Source organism: Elephantulus edwardii, unplaced genomic scaffold, assembly GCF_000299155.1.
Source record: "Elephantulus edwardii isolate Elephantulus edwardi_28Jun2011 unplaced genomic scaffold, EleEdw1.0 scaffold00054, whole genome shotgun sequence".
NCBI classification, from domain to species: Eukaryota; Metazoa; Chordata; class Mammalia; order Macroscelidea; family Macroscelididae; genus Elephantulus; species Elephantulus edwardii.
Window position 1 is genome coordinate 9,037,946 of NW_006399804.1, and position 18,845 is coordinate 9,056,790.

Below are 18,845 nucleotides of genomic sequence, written 5' to 3' on the forward strand. Positions count from 1 at the left end.
TGTCACCAAGATTATAATAACCATTATTTTCCTGCAGTTCATTCATACTTTTAAACCAACTGATATTAATTTTAGTGTAGATAAGGTAGAGATGCTATAGACTTTTTTTCTCTCCTCATCTATGGTTAGGAAAGGGAGCTCTAGACACCAAGTGGGTAAAGAGCTGTGCTGACAATCAAAGGGAAGAGGTTGAAATCTACCAGCTGTTCCACAGGGAAAAGAAAATGGACACTCTCCTCCTCTGCAATCAACAGGCTCTAAAAACCCATTTGAGGGTCAACGGTAAGTCAGTTCTAACTTAACTGCACAGCAGAACAACATGGCTAGCCATGAGTTCCAACACCATTTGTTTGGCAACAGATATTTTTTCACTGATAGGAACCACTACCTTTATAATCTACCAGTTAATACAGGTGCTATTACTGTCTACTAAATGCTATGAAATGTTATATAAATTAATTTTAAACAAAAAGCTAAATTCAAAATATTTCGTTCTATGCATTTTATGAAAATCTTCTGTAATCTATTACACAGTTCACTCCCTTCATGAACTCTAATTAATATATTTTAAATTCTTCTCACTAACTATGAATCATTCATTCACTGACTAAATACTACGTGGCAACTGTTTGGGATGTGTTAATAAACAAAACAAAATCTCTGTTCTTACTATATAGTGAAGGAAGAAGGTAATAAATAGTAAAAATTTTAAAGACTAAAATCTTTGGTATATTAAAAGGAGAGATGTAGCATGGGGGGCGAAAAAAGTAGAGCAAGGTAAGAGAGGTTGCGAGTGCTTGGAGGGGAGGTATTGCAGCATTTAAAAAGGCCAGTAGGAAAAAAACAGAACAAAAAAAAAGAAAAATATGTATTTAAAAGCCAGTGTAAACTCACTTTGAAACTGCCATTCAAAGATGAAAAAAGGAAAGTAATCATGCGGCTATCAGGAGGTAGCCAACTATAGTCAGAAGGAGCAGCTAGCACAAAGATTCCAAAGCAAGCATATGTTTGGCACATTCATACGGTGAAACAAGGAGCAACCACAAGGAAGCCAGTGTGACAGAAGTTAAAGGATTGAGAAGGAGATTAGCAGGAGATAAGTTAGAGAGTTACTAGTGAGAAGGAAGTCTTATAGGGGCGTGTGTTCTGGGTGAAATTATGAATTTGGATAAAGTGTTAAGCAGTGTGGCATGATTTATGTTTTAGTAGAACCATTCTGGCTTCTGAGCAGACAACAAACTGAGAAGAGCAAGAAGCAGAGCCAGGGAAATCAGAGCAGGCAACAAACTGAGCAGAGCAAGAGCAGAGTCAGAAAAACTAACAGCAATCTTGATAATAGGGGATAATGAGAAAGCCAGTGGCAGCAGTGGGAACAGAAAAAGCTAGTTAAGATTCTGCATATATTTTTACGCCAATAGGATAGATGTACAATGTGTAAGAAAAAAGAGATTCAGGACTTCAAGTTTTGATCTAAGGAACCAGAAGGAAAAAGCTGTCATGAACCAAGATGGGAAGGCATCGTGATATAATTTAGGAGAAAAATATCAAAAGCTCACTTTTGGACATAGTGGAAGTGAAGTATCTAGACAATTTATACCAGTAGATTTGCTCAGTAGACACCCAGAAAACCCCAGAACTCTTGAAGAGAGAGCCAGACTGGTGATTTAATTAGTATGCTGGAATTGAAGAGAATGATGCTCTTAAGGGCTTTTAGTTTGCAGAACTGCCTTTCACAGAAAATGACCAGCTCCAATTTGCTATACATGTGAGTTCTTGTGGTGGTGTTTTTTGGTGCCGTCAAGTCACCTGTGACTCACAGTGACCCTGTGTTCAACAGCTCTGAAGCCTGCCCTGTCCTGAGTCAGTATCACTGATTCAAATACACCTACCCCCACTGCCCTAGTTACAGCTCATATGGGGTCTTCCCCACTTGCTCTATCCCTCCACCCATCACAAGCATGATGTCCTTTTCCAAGGATAGGTTCCTCAAAATCGTAGCTTCCAAGGAGAAACGGTTTCACCTTCCCTAAGTAGACCTATTTGTTTTCTTGGCAACCCATGGTATATATGTTCGAGACTCTTCTTATTCTAAGACAAACCTTGCTCGATGATTTGGATTTGACTGCTGAACTTCTGAAACCACAGCCTGGATGAACTGAGGAATTGTGCATTGATACTAAGGCTAAAACCTGGACTTATTTTTTTTTTTCAATTTATTTTTTATTTTAATTATTTTAATGAACATTTACAGAGACCTTGGATTTCCATTCATTCATTGCCACACTTCTCTCCCCACCCAGCGCCCCCCCCCTCCCCCCCCCCCCCCCCCAGTTTGCTCCTGTCTTTGAAAAGTAAAAGAAACACTCCCTCCCTGGTACACAATCCCCCTGCACCCCTCCTACCGCCCCAAGTACATTCCACTATGCAACCTTAATTGTGGACTCTTATGATAACCTGGACTTTTATTGGGTGATACTCTTTGCCTTCCACACTCTCCAACTTACTTCTTTCATAACCAATATTCTCAGTACAACTGTGAGTTGGTGAGTCAACAATGAATAAAAGAACCTATTGCTGTTGGTGTGGCTCTAGAGGTACCATAGAGTTTTATCTGCTTTCTGCTCTGAATTTATGAGGGCCTATGTTATTCTTACTATCTCTGGCTCTTTCAGAGAAATGCTCAAGGCCCTGGGCCCCTATGTCCTATTTTCAGCTCTTTAGACAGTAATTTAATATGCTCTATAAGCTTTCATCCAAACTACATAGTCTAAAAATTCCTTTGAAGTGAAATTTGGACAAATTACAATTGAAAAGAATTATTTCAATATCTATTTCCACATAAACGTTTTAAGACAGACTTATTATCTAAGAACATCTGTATTAACAGATAAAATATACTGAGCATCTACTATATATTCATTCCTGTGCTAAGTGTTTTAGATGTATCATATCATTTAACTATCACAATAATCTGTGAGGAAAGGTGCTGTTACTACTGTTCATTGGGTGATTTAACTAATGCCACAGAGCTACCAGGGCCAGAATTAGAATTCAGACACAGGCCCTTTTGGCTCCAATGATGATCCTATTAACAATTCCATTTTCTTACTAAAACTAGAAAATACTTCCTAATACTAGTAGTAGTAATAATAATACAATTTTCACCTATATTGGGTAAAATTACAGAAAGATACTGTTTACCATGTTCTGAAGTTCGTCTTAAAAACAAAAATGAGTCCTAATATGTAATTAAAGCAGTAGGACTAGTAAATGATAAGCACTCTCACATAATAATATTTTAGACCTTTTAAGATCAAGCAGATTCTTAGTGAATTTAATTTAGCAATTTTATATTTTCAAGAAACTGAAACTGATAAATCTTAACTCTAAAAGTAACAACCATCACAATCCTTAAAAACTTTTCAGTGCTTATCCTAGAAAATATTTTGTTGGAAAGAGAAATTAACAAAGATGTAATTAAAAAGAATGTCGTCTTCAAAACAATTTGGCAATTATTTAAAAGACAAATTTTAGATTTAGAAAAGATTATAGAGCAATTCTACTGTATACTACATAGTTATTATGAATGATAAATCAACTTGATGGCAATAGTTACTGGTCTCATTTCTTGTCCAGGTCTCCCAAACTCAGATGGAAATTTGGAGGCAAAAAAAAAAAAAAGGAAGTGGGTTGGCGAATGTCTAACAGCTCTCCTGAGTATTGTTACTTTCATTACATAGTATATGCTTTCATGCTGACCAGGTTCAAATCTCAGGACCACCAATTATTTACGTGAACGAGATCAGTTTTCAAGTTTTTTATATGGATGTCTAAAGAGGAGAAAATTAGACACAGAGGGGCACAGGACAGTGAGTGCCTCTCTGAAAGGGCCAGAGGGTTGTAAGAATAGCACAGCCCCTCTCTGTCCAGAGAAGAAACCAGATAAAAGAATCCATAGTACAGTCCCATGGTGCCTCTAAAGCCCCAGTAGCAGAAGTTTGTTTATTTGTTGCTGACTCTAGACTTACAGTTACAGTACCAACAATGAGGTTTATTAGGAAAATGAGTAGGGGAGGCAAAGAAATATCTCTAGTCCAAGTTTTAATCTAACAGTTTCAAGGCACAATTTCTCAATAAGCCCAGGCTCCAGTTTCAGTTCAAGAGTCAAATCCAAATCATCCATCAAGGTGTGCCTCAGAGAAGCTGCAAGTTGGCTTCTCCTGCGAACATCCAGCAATAATAGCCAAACCTCAGTCTCATAATTGTTAGTAATTTTCAAGACCATGTGTCTGCAGGTAAGTTAGCTGGAAAACAGAGCCAGCTAACTATAATGGCAAATAAAGGCAGTCAACTCTTAGGTTAACACTACAATGAGACTGATAAAACTACCACAGGGGTTTTGTGTGAATTGAACAATATCTGCAAAGTACAACAAAGAACACAAGATAAGGATTCAATTCAACTCTAATTACAATTATTCCATGTCACCCTTCATTAGATCATATTTGTAGGTACTGAACCATATTTATGTAATTCACTCTTGCCAGAAGCTGTATTTTTACAGTTTGGTTTTGCATCATGTAACACATTTAAACGTTAAGTACCTTTCTAATCCCAATACTTTTTGTACAATCATAATATTATGATCACCTCTTCTTTTTACTGCCCCCAGAAATCTCACCTTTCTATATAATAGAAAAACAACTGCATGTTAGAGAAACAGGTAGAATAAGTCTGACATTTGAGGTCCTAAATAAACAGGGTTAGAACTCAGAATCAGTAGATGTTAGAGAAGGTGAACATTTTTGAAGTGGGTGCTCACCACAATGTCATTAAAGAAAAGAACACAAAAAAAGGTGTATAAGACAATAAAGGTCCTGTACCAGTCAGATGTGATTTGATGGTACACGTAAAAATAATACAATAAAAATAAAAATTAAAAAAAAGACAATAAAGGTAAATTCCATGACATACTCAATCTGGCATTATCAGTAATAATAGGCTTTAATCTATGACAAGACAAGTATGCCTAGGTAAGGAGACCACAGGCTTGAGACATATGTCTCCATACGTATCTGCACATGTCGTAAACAGAGATGCATTTAGAAGTGTATATGGGGCAAAATTATGAAAACTTCTTAGCCACAACCAAACACCTTAAGGGAATGAGTAGTTGTACTTAGAAGATCAGAAAGTCTCAGGAGACATCAAGGTAAACCAGCATAACACAGTCTACAAAAACAGTGTTCTATATTTTCCTCTAGCAAGTAGCAATGAGGATCCAAAAAGACTGTTAAGTGGACATCTAAATTAAAATTATTTGTCTTTCTCTGTCCATAGAAAAGAAGTGTAAATAAAGCAAATCAAAGGTTATGAGTTCAAAGGCCTGATTAATGTGCCATATGAACTTTAGTCTCTATGACCTTGACACTACAAGAACTAGAGAGTGTTCAGTTATCATTGCTGAGTGCTCAAAAAGGACCTCACAAAAGATCCCTGATAGAGAGGGAGAAAACTGTGGAACAAAATTCAAATTCATAGGAAAAGACCAGGCTTACTAGTCTGACAGAAACTGGTAGTATCTCAAGACAATGGCCCTTAGTTATCCTTCAAACCTGGAACTGAAATCACCTCTGTGACTCAAGTTTCAGTCAAACAATAAGCAGAACTATGAGATGATCAGTAATACCAGGGAGGAACACATTCCTTAGAACAATCAAGCACACAAGATCAAACAGACAGCATTTGAACAGGGATAAAGTTCAGAAGGTAGGAAGGGATATAAGACAGACAGAAACATGGAAATGGGGAACACATGAAGGAAGTGGGAAAGTGCAGTTGCTATGTGGGGGATGAAACAATGTGCATGAATTGTTGAATGAGAAAGGAATTTTTTTTCTGTAAACTTTCACTCAATTATAATAAAAAGTTAAAATTAAAAAGTAGAAAAATCAAAATAAAAAGCATGGTACAAATACAAATATAACAAAATTATCCTATGGTCAAAAACAGGAGGAAGCCAACTAGGGGCCAAGACAAAGATAGAAATCAGCCTTTTTAAGTTACTTTAATTATTTCTCTTACCTTATATGAAAACTGAATTGCAGATTCTGGGGGGTAAACAATAAAATGCCTTAACGTAAAACCAAAGCCTTGAGATGTTCTTTTCAGCGTAACTGTTTTGGGACCTGGCCAGGAGAATGATTCATCTTCAGATGGTGATACAGTTTCACTTTGCTCTTTTCCATCTTTATTTTTTGATACCTAAAATGAAAAAAGAAATTGAAAACTTAACTACATGGCACACAGTCAACTCAGATTACAACACATACAGAAGCATCTGACTATAAATAATACAAATGTGCTGTATTTTGATATGTGAGCTACATGTCATGCAAATCATCAAAACCTAACTATTCCCCAGAAAAGGAGTCTATGAAAGAACTAATAATCAGTAGCAATAAAGAACTCAAAGAAATTAGAAATATAATAAGTTTAAATGTAATAGAAATAATATCAAGGACATTTCAGAGTCCTAGGGACTAAGTATCAGAAATTATGAAAGACGTAGGCATGGAATTCTAAGGAAGAAAACTAAAACTGTTATCAGACAGTCTTAACAGATGTTTAAAAATAGAAAAAAGTCTTCAGCGTTTAAATACAAATTCAGCATCCATATAGATAATCTTTCCAATACCTCGGTCTTACAGCTTTCTGACCTTTTGCTTGGATGTGACTAAATTCTCTTTATAATCTCAAATCAAAGTTCTCTTTGTAGGACCACCACTTACTACTTTTTCCTTTGTTCTCCCCTAGTTCTTTAACCCTTATGATTCTTCCATCTGGGACTGACATCCATTGATGCCAAAACTTTTTCCCCTGTCACTCACCACTCCCAAGTCCTCACTTCCCAAGTCAGCTTCAACTCACTACTTTGCATTTCCCTCACTTCCTCAAACTCACCTGACAAAATGAACCCCTGGGTAAACCACCCTGCTGATCCTGGACCTGGACCTATGCAGTTGGGGCAGTTGACTGTTTTCAACTCAAATTCATAGAAAAATCCATTTTGGTATGTGAGCTACAACATATCTAGCTAACTGTTTTCACTGCCACTTACCCAATTTGAGCCTTTGGTGTTCTATGTGAAAGAAAATACATTTCTAGTACATTTATTCCTTGATGACTAGTTCATCCTCTCCTCCATCCTCACAGTTGATAACCTTGTGTTTGAGATACTGACAAAACAGCAATAAAACGAGAACTTAGTCACCTTCTACATCTACCACTGGCCTGCAGATGTGCTTTATCTGCTAGACCTCAACTTTGAGTAAGAGAGTATCAGTGTGTAGACTTCTCTATCTCCATTCTGTCTTTTAGTGATTTAATTCAGTGTTAGGACATTAGGCACGTCTGGTGCCATAGTACATTACATGTTGCACTGCTAAAGTAGTTTGAATCTTTTAGTGGTTTTGCTGGAGAAAAATCAGCTGACTGCTCCTAGAAAAATTTACCGTTCTGGAAGACTGATGAAGGATTGGTGTGAGTCAAAACTGATTTGATGGCACTGGGTTTCATTTGGTTTATATGTAGATGGAGTCAATAAGTGGTGCAAGTGTTGGTCTATGTTCAAACTCACCCAGAAGTGCCAGACATGTCTACTGACAATCTGCTTCTAAAGGTCAAAGGCTTGGATATCATATGGGTAAGTACCCTGTACACATGACGTAGTCATGAGTGGAACAGATTCAACGGCAATTAACAACATATGCAGACAACTTCTAAATTTTTCTCTCTCACCCAGACATCATTTTAATCTACTGATGTTGTTCATCGCTGGCTCTCTAATTTAACGTTTGCATCACTACCTGGTTCTGTATAAAACTACCATATTTTATTAAAATAATGCATATGTCCTACATTTCCCCTCCTTCTTATCATTTTTGTCTAGTGAGCCCTAGTCCACAGAATTATCTTCTACCATTCAGAGGTGACCTGCAAGTGGTGGGCAACACTGAGCTACTCAAGAGAAAGTGGTGCCACCTTCCTCAAAACATCTTTTTTCACTTTCTAAGTGGAATGTCCACTGGGTTCTCTTGGAAGAACGTAAGGGTGGTTTTCTACTTATATGATAGTCTCACTGGACCAAGCCTTGTTCAGAGCTCTTAGATCCCTCCTCCATAGCCAGTCCTAATAGTTCTGGCATTTCTACTTCATTTAATTCAAGGCATCACTTTTTGAAAGATTCTTAAGGCCATTCCAGTGTAGTACATTTGAGCCTCTACCAAATCCTTATCTCAGTATTAAATCTTGTGTCTTGTAAAAATGTTCCCATCCCAACAGTTTTAACCAGCTTTCTAGTCCACACCTTTCCCTCACTTCCCAAATCAACTATGGTCAGGCATACTCTCCCTTGTCCAGTATATGTAGCCAGATTTTGCAGCTGCTTTGGAATAGAATCTTTTTCTTTCCCCTAGCCCTTGTTTTTCTTCATTATAGATTGGGTCCAGAGAAGGTTGGTCTGCGGCTAATTTTAGGAGAAAGGGGCGCCAAACTGCTTCTGTAGACTATAACAACTTAGTAAAATAACAAAAACAAAAACAAAAAACCCACAATCACTTTACAGCCTCTGAAAACCTGCTGGAGGATTAGCTAGGAATCAATTCCAACTCAACAGTACATAACAACAACAAATACAACAATAAAAAAAGATGGGCTACTGATACATGAAGCAAAGTGTAGATGACAAGTCTCAATTGGGTCTAAAAAACACCTGAACACAAAGAAGTACGTACTTTATGATTCCATTTATATAGAATTGTTTTTAAATCTAAAAATCAACAGTAACATATGCTGATCATTAGAGGAGAAAGCCTGAGAATGACAAAGAGCAAGAAGAAAATCTGGAAGGTGATGAATATGTTAATTGTCTTGACTGTGGTAATGGTGTATATACTTATGTATATGTATATATGTGTATATATATAAAAAGTGATCAATCTGTGCAGTTTAAATATGTAAGTTCAATTATACAGCAAACATAACCTAATAAAGCTAGTATTTAAAAAGTAGCTCTGGTGGCCTAGTCTGTACTGTGTTTGGCTGTGAACTCAAAGGTGCTGCCTCTCTGAAGGTTAGAATCCACCAGCACGTCCTAAGAAGAAAGATGAATAATCTCCTTCCCTGTGCTTTACAGGCTTTGAAAACCCAGTGGAAGGTTAGTTATAGATTGATTCTGACTTACTGGCAATGAATTTGAGTTAAAGGAGGTAGATTTGGAATGATAACAATGAAATTCAAAATAGTTATCCTGAGGAACAACAAGTGTGTGAATAAGAAGTTAGAGCTTGAGTACAGGAAAAGAAAATAGCCAATAAACATATGATCAGCACAGTATCACTGAAGAAAGGGAAGACACATAAAGGTACAGAAGGATTAATGGAAATATAATTACAGGGAAGATGTAGGGAAACTGTGACTATCTTGTAGATATTACAGTTAATATTCTAAAGCAAAATGTGTTGTTGTTAGGCACCACTGAGTATGATTTATTGTAACCTTAAAAACAACAGATCTAAACCCTGTCTTAGCCTATGCCATTCCAATAATCTCTGCCACGCTCAAGTTCACTGAGGGTCTTCCTTTCTTTCTCTGTTCCTCCACCTTCCCAAGCATGATGTCCCTCTCCAAGGAACAACCTCTCCTAGCAACATGTCCAAAGTATGTAAGATGAAGCTTCATCATCCTTGCTTCTAAGAAGCAATCTGGCTGCACCTTTGCATATCTGTTTATTTTTCTGGCAGTCTGAGGGTTATTTAGCACTCTTCTCTAACACCACAACTCAAAGGCATCAACTCTTCTTCTGTCATCTTTTTTTACTGTCCAGCTCTCAGATGCTACCAAGTGACTGAAAAGACCATGGCCTGAATCAGCTGTATCTTGGTCCTCAAACTGACATCATTGCTCCTCAATAGAGGCCCATGACTACACACTTTCTGAATGATCTTCGGTAATATTTTGTATGTGATTATTACTGATATTGTTCAATAACTTCCACATTCTGTTGGATCACCTTTTTTGGGAAGAGAAACAAAATACATAGGAACAGTTAAATAAAAAACTAATTTGCTTTGTAGATTTTCACTCAAATAGTTTAAAAAAAGGCTTTGGCATCTGTTCGGTTTTTGACAAGCTATGGAATATTATAGAAGGCCTACCCTATGGTATAAATAGGCTGGCAAATATAGCCAGAAAAGCATAAACAGGATAGGATAACATCACTGAATGGCACCTTCTAAAGGATAAGTCTCTGTGTACATCAAAAACTTTTTCCATTGGACACAGACCCACAAGCAGGGGAAAAGATTTTCTAAGCTTTCTCCAAGAGGGGGAGCTACTTGAGACTCCCCCGCATACAAACTATGTAACGTGGTGCCACTTCAGAGACAAAGGAAGACATTAAGCTTTAGGACAAAGTGTAGGAGAGTAAAAAGAAAACCTACCACCTGGAATAAAACAGCAGTGCCATCTCAGATAAGGGTCTCGTAACAAAAGTTTACAGAATACTCCTGGGCTTCAGAAGAAAAAGACTGATAACATAATTACAAAATGGACAAAAGACATGGAAAGACTTTTCACAGAGGAAGACATCTGGATGGCCAAAAGACACATGAAGAAATAAATGCTCAAAATCACTGGCAATAAGAGAGATGTAAATCAAAACCACAAAGAGATACCATCTTAATCCAGCAGAAATGGCAAAGTTTAGTGGGGCAGCAAGCAATAAATGTTGGAGAGGATGTGGAGAGGTGCAAACTTTCATACATTGTTGGTGGGATTGTAAAATAGTACAAGCACTCTGGAAGACAGTTTGGCATTTCCTCAAAAAGTTGAACATAGAAACTCCATTTGACTCAGCTATTCCCCTACTAGGAATATACCACAAGGAAATCAGATATGAGACACAAACAGAGATCTGTATACCAGTGTTCACAGCAGCATTATTCACCATCACAAGAACATGGAAACAGCCCAAATATCTAACTATAACTGAATGAACTGAGAAATTGTGGTACATTAATCTGTATAGCAGTCAGGAGCAACGATTTAGAAAAATACTACATGACTTGGGAGAGACCAGAAAGCATTATGCTGAGTGAACTAACTCAGTCTTATAAGGACAAATATTGCATAAGGCCATTATTGTAAAAAATAAAAGGATAACTAGTAAAACATGTATGGGGACCCAAGCAGAAAAAGGGGTAAGATCAGAGAGGTGAGGATGGCTAGGAGTGAAACTACAGGGTTGTAAAGTCTGGTGGGTGGAGGAAGGGAGTGAAGGAAATGAGAAGGATTAGCAGGAACTTGAAAAGATTAGGTAATGATGGGCATAGTCTATAGGTGATTAATTTTTAATAAAATTTCATTTCATTTTTAAAATTTCCATTAATTCATTGTTGCACCTTCCTCCATGCCCACCTCTCCTCCTCAGTTTGCTTTTCTCTTTGACAAGTTAAAAAAAAATCTTTTCTTTGTTATATAATCTCTCCCCCACCCTCATCCATTTCACTATGCAAGTTTAATTGTGGACTCATCATGACAATAATACCTAATCATATATTCATCCTAAACAGTACTCTCCCTCATCTGTTTCAATGCAGTATACATCATTTATCCCCTCTTAGTTTCCCAACTCTAATGTCAGTCCAGATTTACAACAGTGGCACTAGGCAGTATTTGTCCTTTTGTGACTGAGATATTTCACTCAGTATAATGTCCTCCAGGCTCAACCATTTTGTATAATATTTCATGAGTTCCTTGTTTTCAACACCACAACAAGATAAAGGTAAACAACCCAAGTAAAAAATGGGCATAGGATATGAACAGACACTTCACTAAAGATGACGAACATTCAGATGGCCAATAAACACATGAAGAAATGTTCAAAATCCCTAGCTCTGAGAGAGATGCAAATCAAAACAACTATGAGGTATCATCTCACCCCAGTAAGAATAGCAAAATTTAACAGAAGAGCAAACAACAAATGCGGTGAGGTTGTGGAGAAAACAGAATCCTTACTCACTGTTGTTGGGACTGTAAAATGGTACAATCATTCTGGAAAGCAGTATGGTGCTTTCTCAAAAAGTTGGGAACAGAAATATCATTTGAACCAGCAATTCCAATACTGGGAATATACTCTAAAGAAACCAGAACTGACACCCAAGCAGAGGTATGCTCACCCATATTTATTGCTGCTTTGTATATGGATAGCAAAGAGTTCGAAACAACCCAAGTGCCCATCATCCAACGAATGGACAGAGAAGCTCTGGTACATTCATACAATGGTGATTAATTTTATAAAACATGCATAGGAATGACTGTGTAAAACACAATATGAATGAAGAATTGTGTGAACCACAATATATAAATTTTGTGAGCTAACCTATATAAAATTAAGAAAACAAAAAAAAAGCTTTGAAGAAATGAAAAAGAAGCGAGGGACTGAGGACGAAAGACATTTTACTTCAAATACATTGCCAATACTCCAACCCTAAAGTGGGTGAACATTTTCCAATAATTCATTTCATTATGATGCCTTATAATAGCCACATTGTTATCCATCACAAAGTCAGAACCAACTCACAGCTGACCCTCTAGAAGGTTTTCTGAGGCAGTCAATCACATGGGAGGAGAATGCCTCTCTCCCATGCAGCAGTTTTGGATGTGAACCACGAACCTTGGGTTGGCAGCACAACTCCGTACCACTAAGCCACCAAAGCTTTCTATAATAGCCATATATATTAAACGTATTTCATTAATTTTCATTAACTTAGCACTGTGGTTAAAGATCAAGCATTTATACTAGCTCTGCCATTCACTAGTTCTGTGAACAACTGTATAATCATCTCAATCTTCAGTTTCTCGTCAATAAAAATAAAAGTATTTTTCTCAAAAAACTGTAAAATAACTCAACGTGGAGGGTCATGTTAAAAGGTGAGTTCATAAACAGCAGCTCTGTATTCCTTTTCTTCAAGTCCCATTAAATGTAGTCTTTTTCAGTTATCTTTTCACACTTGGCTTTCCTGGTAACTTTTAAAGTAAATATTTTTCAATATTTTAAGATACTCAGGTAGAGATGCAATGGAGAGATACTTCAAAGTAAATAATGGGCATTTGGGGGAATCTCGGTCAGCAACCAGTAGTATGAAAAGGAACTGGATCTTAGATCAGCTAACATATCTGCTACCCCTTTAACGTTTGGCCCATTGAGGGAATCAAGACCCTGAAACCATCTCTAACACTGTATGCTTGAAACTAATTTACTCTCCCTCTTTAGATCTGAGTATTTGGAAAAGGGATAACATCAAACCTCAAAATGGGAGACACAAGCAGATTTTTGAGTGGCCACATGATTGGGCAGTTTGTAAAGGTCATTTGAAGCTTAATTATAATTAGTCTAACAGTTGAGTCTAACAGTTGAGACACAAAACTGTAAAATCCATTCCAGTTCACAGACACAAGGCTGCAAATCTTAAGGGAGGAGAATGACCATCTTTTTCCTGAGGTGCACCTGGGGAATATGAACTGCCACTGCCTTGTCGTTAACAGTGCACCATGCTTCTAGATAAACCATGAAAGTGCTAAGCTTTAAGCAGTAACTAACTAGTCTGCCTATTGAGATTCAGATGAAAGCCTCATTACTCTCTCTCCCCCCCTCCCTCCATTGAGCAAGTAAATAACAGTTCTTTCTTGTTCCTCAACAAGAGACTTCACAGCACAGTGAGTTAAGCTTTGGGCTATTAATTGAAAGGTTGATGGTTCGACCTTACTAGGTGCTCCACAGGAGAACATGGTTGCAGTTTGTTTTTGTTAAGATTTCCATTCCTAGAAACCCTGTGAGGCAGTTCTACTCTATCCAAGAGTCTCTATGTGTTGACTTGATGACAGAGGATTGGGTTCGGTTGGGTTTCGATGGAGACGTATATCCGAGGTATGGCATATGGCACATGCTTTAAGTACCACTTGAAGGGGTGTTGGGCACTGAGTAGTTTCAAATACAACAGTATGGCCCAGTATCTTTCATCTAGAACAAAAGACATCCTAGAGGCACAGTACGGCAGGCAGAGGAGCAAAGATTAGTTCACTTGTTCCGCAAGGGCAAGCCCAACATGGGCACTAAGAAAGGTACAGAATAATATTCTCAGGTGCCACAAATATTTAAGGTGCCTGGGGCAGCTGAACAGGAGTGCTGCTATGGAATTGCTATCAACATAACTATTTAACTTGAAACTGAAGAGATGCAGAATGTGTACAATTTAGAGACTGACTCGCTACATCACTGTTTGGATACATCCAACAGAGTTCTACATAGTAGAGAGATAAGCATGAATAAAATACCTATGATTTAGTCTGCTTTTAGAATTAGGCTTATAGTGACATAATTATAAATTTGCAAAGTTTTAAGAAATCATTCAGAGGGATATAATATACTTTTTTTTTTTGCAATTTCCTTCAACAATAACATCTTACAAGACTTACCATAAAATAATACAACTAGATTATCAGCATAGATAGAATCCACCCATGTTACTCAGATTTCCTATTTTACACGTATTGTGGATTTAGTTCTATGCCATTTTAACACATACTGAGCTTTCATAACCACAATTATTCTCCTCCTCCACCTGTCACTCAGTTCTAATCCCTGCAACCACTAATCTGTTCCATATTTCTGTTTTGTCATTTCAGTACTATATTAGTAGAACTGCACAGTAACTTTTGTAATTGACTTTTTTCCCATTCAGTAGAATTCTCTGGAAAGTCTTCCAAGTTGTCCTATATATCAATAATTGATTCTTTTTTATTGTTGAGTTTCAATTAACAGCTGCAGCCTTAGATGCACACACTGGTCCATGCCAGGAAGTCTGGAGAACAGCTGTCTGGCCAATGGATTGGAAGAGGTCTATATTTGTTCCTATTCCCAAGGGTGATCCAACTGAATGTGGAGATTATCAAACAATATCATTGATATAACATGCCAGCAAAAAAACCTTCTGAAGATTATTCAAAAACAGCCGGAACAATACAAAGATAGGGAATTGCCAGAAGTTCAACTGGGATTTAGAAGAGGCTGTGGCACCAGGGATATCACTGCTGATGTCAGATGTATACTGGCTGAAAGTAAGCAACACCCAAAGAATGTCTATTTGTGTTTTACTGACTATGCAAAAGCACTTGACTGTGTGGATCACGACAAGTTGTGGCTGACATTGAGAAGAATGGGAATCCAGAGCATTTGATTGTGCTCATGAGGAACCTATACCTGGACCAGGAGGCTGTTGTGCTAACAGAGCAGGGGAGACCTGCACAGTTTGGAACTGGGAAGGGAGTGCGTCACGGATGTATTCTGTCTCCACATGTTCTATCTATAGGCTGAGGAAATAATCTGAGAAGTTGGACTCATGAAGAAGAATATGGCATCAGGATTGGAGTGAGAGTCATTAATAACCTGCGTTATGCAGATGACAGAACCTTACTTGCTGAAACTGAGGAGGACTTTAAGCACTTATTGCAGAAGATCAAGGAATGCAGACTTCAGTATGGATTGTGTCTCAATATCAAGAAAACAAAGATTCTTACCACTAGACCAAAAGGCAGTGTCAGGATGGATGGAGAAGAGATTGAAACTGTCAACAGCTTCATCTTGCTTGGATCCACAACTAACACCCTTGGTATGCGCAGGCAGGAAATAAGGAGACACATTGCAATGGAAAAATCTGCAATTAGGGACCTTTCCAAATTATTAATAAGTAGTGATGTCAGTTTGAGGACTAAGGTGTATCTGATTCAGGCAATAGTCTTTCCAATTACTAGCTATACATCTGAGACCTAGACAATGAATTAAGGATGACAGAAAAAGAAATGATACCTTTGAACTGTGGTGTTGGAGAGGAGCACTGAACATTCCATGGACAGCCATGTCTTGGAGAAGGTGCAGCCAGAGTGCTCTATGGAGACAAGAATGATGCTTTGCCTAGCATGCTTTGGACATAATGCTAGGAGGTGCTATTTCTTGCAGAAGGACATGATGTTGGGAAGGGTAGAGGGTCAGCAAAGAGGAAGGCCCTCAACCAGGTAGACTGACAAGTTGACTGCTGCAATAGACTCTTGTGTGTCAGGAAATGTGAAGATGGCATAGGACAGGACTGGTTTCAGATCTTTTGCTCATAGGGTCACTATGAATCATACTCAACTCAACTGCACCTAACAACAGCAACAGACAGTATTCCACAGTAGTGGATGGACCACAATTTAATAATTAATCTACTTATGGACATCTTGATAGTTTCCAGTTTTTAGATGTTAGGAAGAAAGCTACTCTAACCACTAATATACAGGTTTTTGTGAGAATATATGTTTTGATTACTCTAGGAAAAATGTCCAAGAGTACAATTGCTGGATCATATGCTGACTCTTCATGTTTAATTTTATTAAAAAAAATGCTAACTCATTTTTAAGAATGGCTATGTAATTCCACACTTCTACCAACAATCAGAGTGATCTAGTTTCTCTGCATCCTCATTAACATTTGGCACTGTAATTTATTTTTACTTTAACTACTGTGCTGTGTGTGCTGTAACATCTCACTGTAACTATAATTTGCATTTCTCTGATGGTGAATATGTTTTTAGGTGCTTAATTGCCCTATCACTGCATTATTTATCTTAAAATAGAAAATAACCTTTAGGATTTAATCTAAAGTGAATCTTTTCATATTAATTAGGAAACTGAGGTCCAGCTAAACAACTTGCCCAAATTTAAAGAGCTGGTTAAACAGCAGAGTAGAAATTAAAATCACTACAATATTTCTCTAATATGCCATCTCTTCTCTCTTTTATCCTATTTTATTTACAAAATTCGAATACATTGATTTTCAGACCAGATTCTTCCAATTTCCCTCACTTTCCCACCCCATCAAATTGTATAACCCCATGATTAATCGCTCTCTCCCCACCCATCCTCACCCCTCTATTTCCACCCCCCCCTTGGATCCTCATACTCACTTTACAATAATGGTTTTATACAGTATTTGTCCTTCCATCTCTTTTCTCTTGTAAAGAGGTTTTGACCACTACCAAGAATTAGTTTATCTATTTTATTTTCTTTTTCTATAGGACTTCCAGAAATTACACACGCATTAAACTTCTAGTGTATTGTTCTGATGTCTCACAGCTTCTAAAGTATTTCAAGCTCGCTTTTTTTAGAGCTCATATAAGTAACTCTCTTAGATAACTATTTCATGCTTCAAGTTTATGAATTAAGTAATTAAGTAGAGTATGCCTCATTTAACTCAGTTCTTTAGAAAAATGAAGATGAGAGGAAGGGTCAGCATTATTTTTTGCTCCCTGCAAACTAATTATAATTTTTGAACACATCTCAGCGCAGTTGTCCCAAACCCCACTCTCCAGAAATTCACATTGAATGTTTCCAACCTTTTCCCTGTAGGAAAAAAGGGAGAAATGCATTTTCACAGAAAGAAAAGACTAAAAGAAATGTACACATATGCCTTCTTCACCCCTTCATCCCTTCGTTTCTACTTACCCATAAAGCGTTTTGGTCTGCTGGATTTTAAAACAAGGACAAACTGTAGGCACATAGTGAAGGGAGCAGCAAGTCACCAACAGTCCACCTGATGAGACCTCAAATATGTATTCCTCTACAAATGTCTAAGAGACCCAGCAGGACCACCAATTCATGTATCAAAAGCATCAGAGTGCAAGAAACCAAGAAGTGACTGGAGTAACAGTGGTTAAATTCCTGCGGACTAAGAACTGTCATTTGATCCCCTTGAAAGATGGCACAGCAAGGTCATTTGATTGAATACAAACTCAAGGTTATAAGAGACCAAAATAAAGGATAAAAACCAACTCTATAAAAATTAAATATGACAACTAGACAAAGCAATCTACTAGAGAAGGGAGATAAAAATAGAAAACACTAATAAAATAATAAAGGTAATAGCAACTTCATGTAAAGGAATGAAAACTGGCATAAGGGAACATTCAGGGGGTAATGTAAGTGCTTTAAAACTAGACTGCAGTGCTAACTTCACAATTTTATAAAAACTAAAAGTCACTGGAAAGTATGCTTACAATGTGAGAATTTTATGATATGTAAATTGTTCTTCCCATATAACTATATAAGTAAAAAAAAAAGGTTAAAATTACAAAGTTGTTTAAATGTCAGCAAGAACTGGAAGAAGTTCAGCTATTACAAAAGTAAATGCAGTAAGAAAATTGTGTAATTATTTTTACTTTATGTAAAAAGGGAATACTTTCCTTGAGCACTCTAGGAATTACCCATGTTGAAATAATGTATTTTATTTTTGTTCACCTTAAGAGATTTTACTATCCACTCCACTTTATAGCTATTTAAAGTCCTATTCCTAAAGATTCTTTAAAAATATTTCATTTTCAAAGAATTTATCTTACCACATGTTACATTAGTATTATTAGTTATAAAAAGTAAAATTTTCTTAAGACAAACTTTTTCATATGACTGAAACACCCTTTTAAAAGGCATTTGCTGAAAAGTCGGAGGACTTGAATGTGTATATGCTTAGGGTGAGGTTCCAGTGTCAGGTGGTTTCCAGGTCCAGCATCAGAAGGGTTCTGACATCAGGAGAGTTCTGAGTCTGGCATCAGAAGGGCCCAGAAAACTTGATTGTGCTTACATAAAACCTATACTTGGACCAATAGGCAGACATCAGAACAGTGCACTGCATGGTTCACTATCAGGTAGGTGTGTGCCAGGGATGCATTTATCTCCGTATCTTCTCAATTTAT

At 37.3% G+C, this 18,845-nt stretch overlaps 1 protein-coding gene across 1 annotated transcript in view; it reads right to left on the minus strand.

Annotated features, from left to right (window-relative positions):
* ARHGAP21 (Rho GTPase activating protein 21) overlaps positions 1-18,845 on the minus strand; it is a 135,348-nt gene that overhangs the window by 103,304 nt on the left and 13,199 nt on the right. Inside the window, exon 2 of the mRNA XM_006887105.1 lies at positions 6,085-6,264. Within this exon, the coding sequence (XP_006887167.1) occupies positions 6,085-6,264 (180 nt within the window). The remainder of the gene's footprint in view (positions 1-6,084; positions 6,265-18,845) is intronic.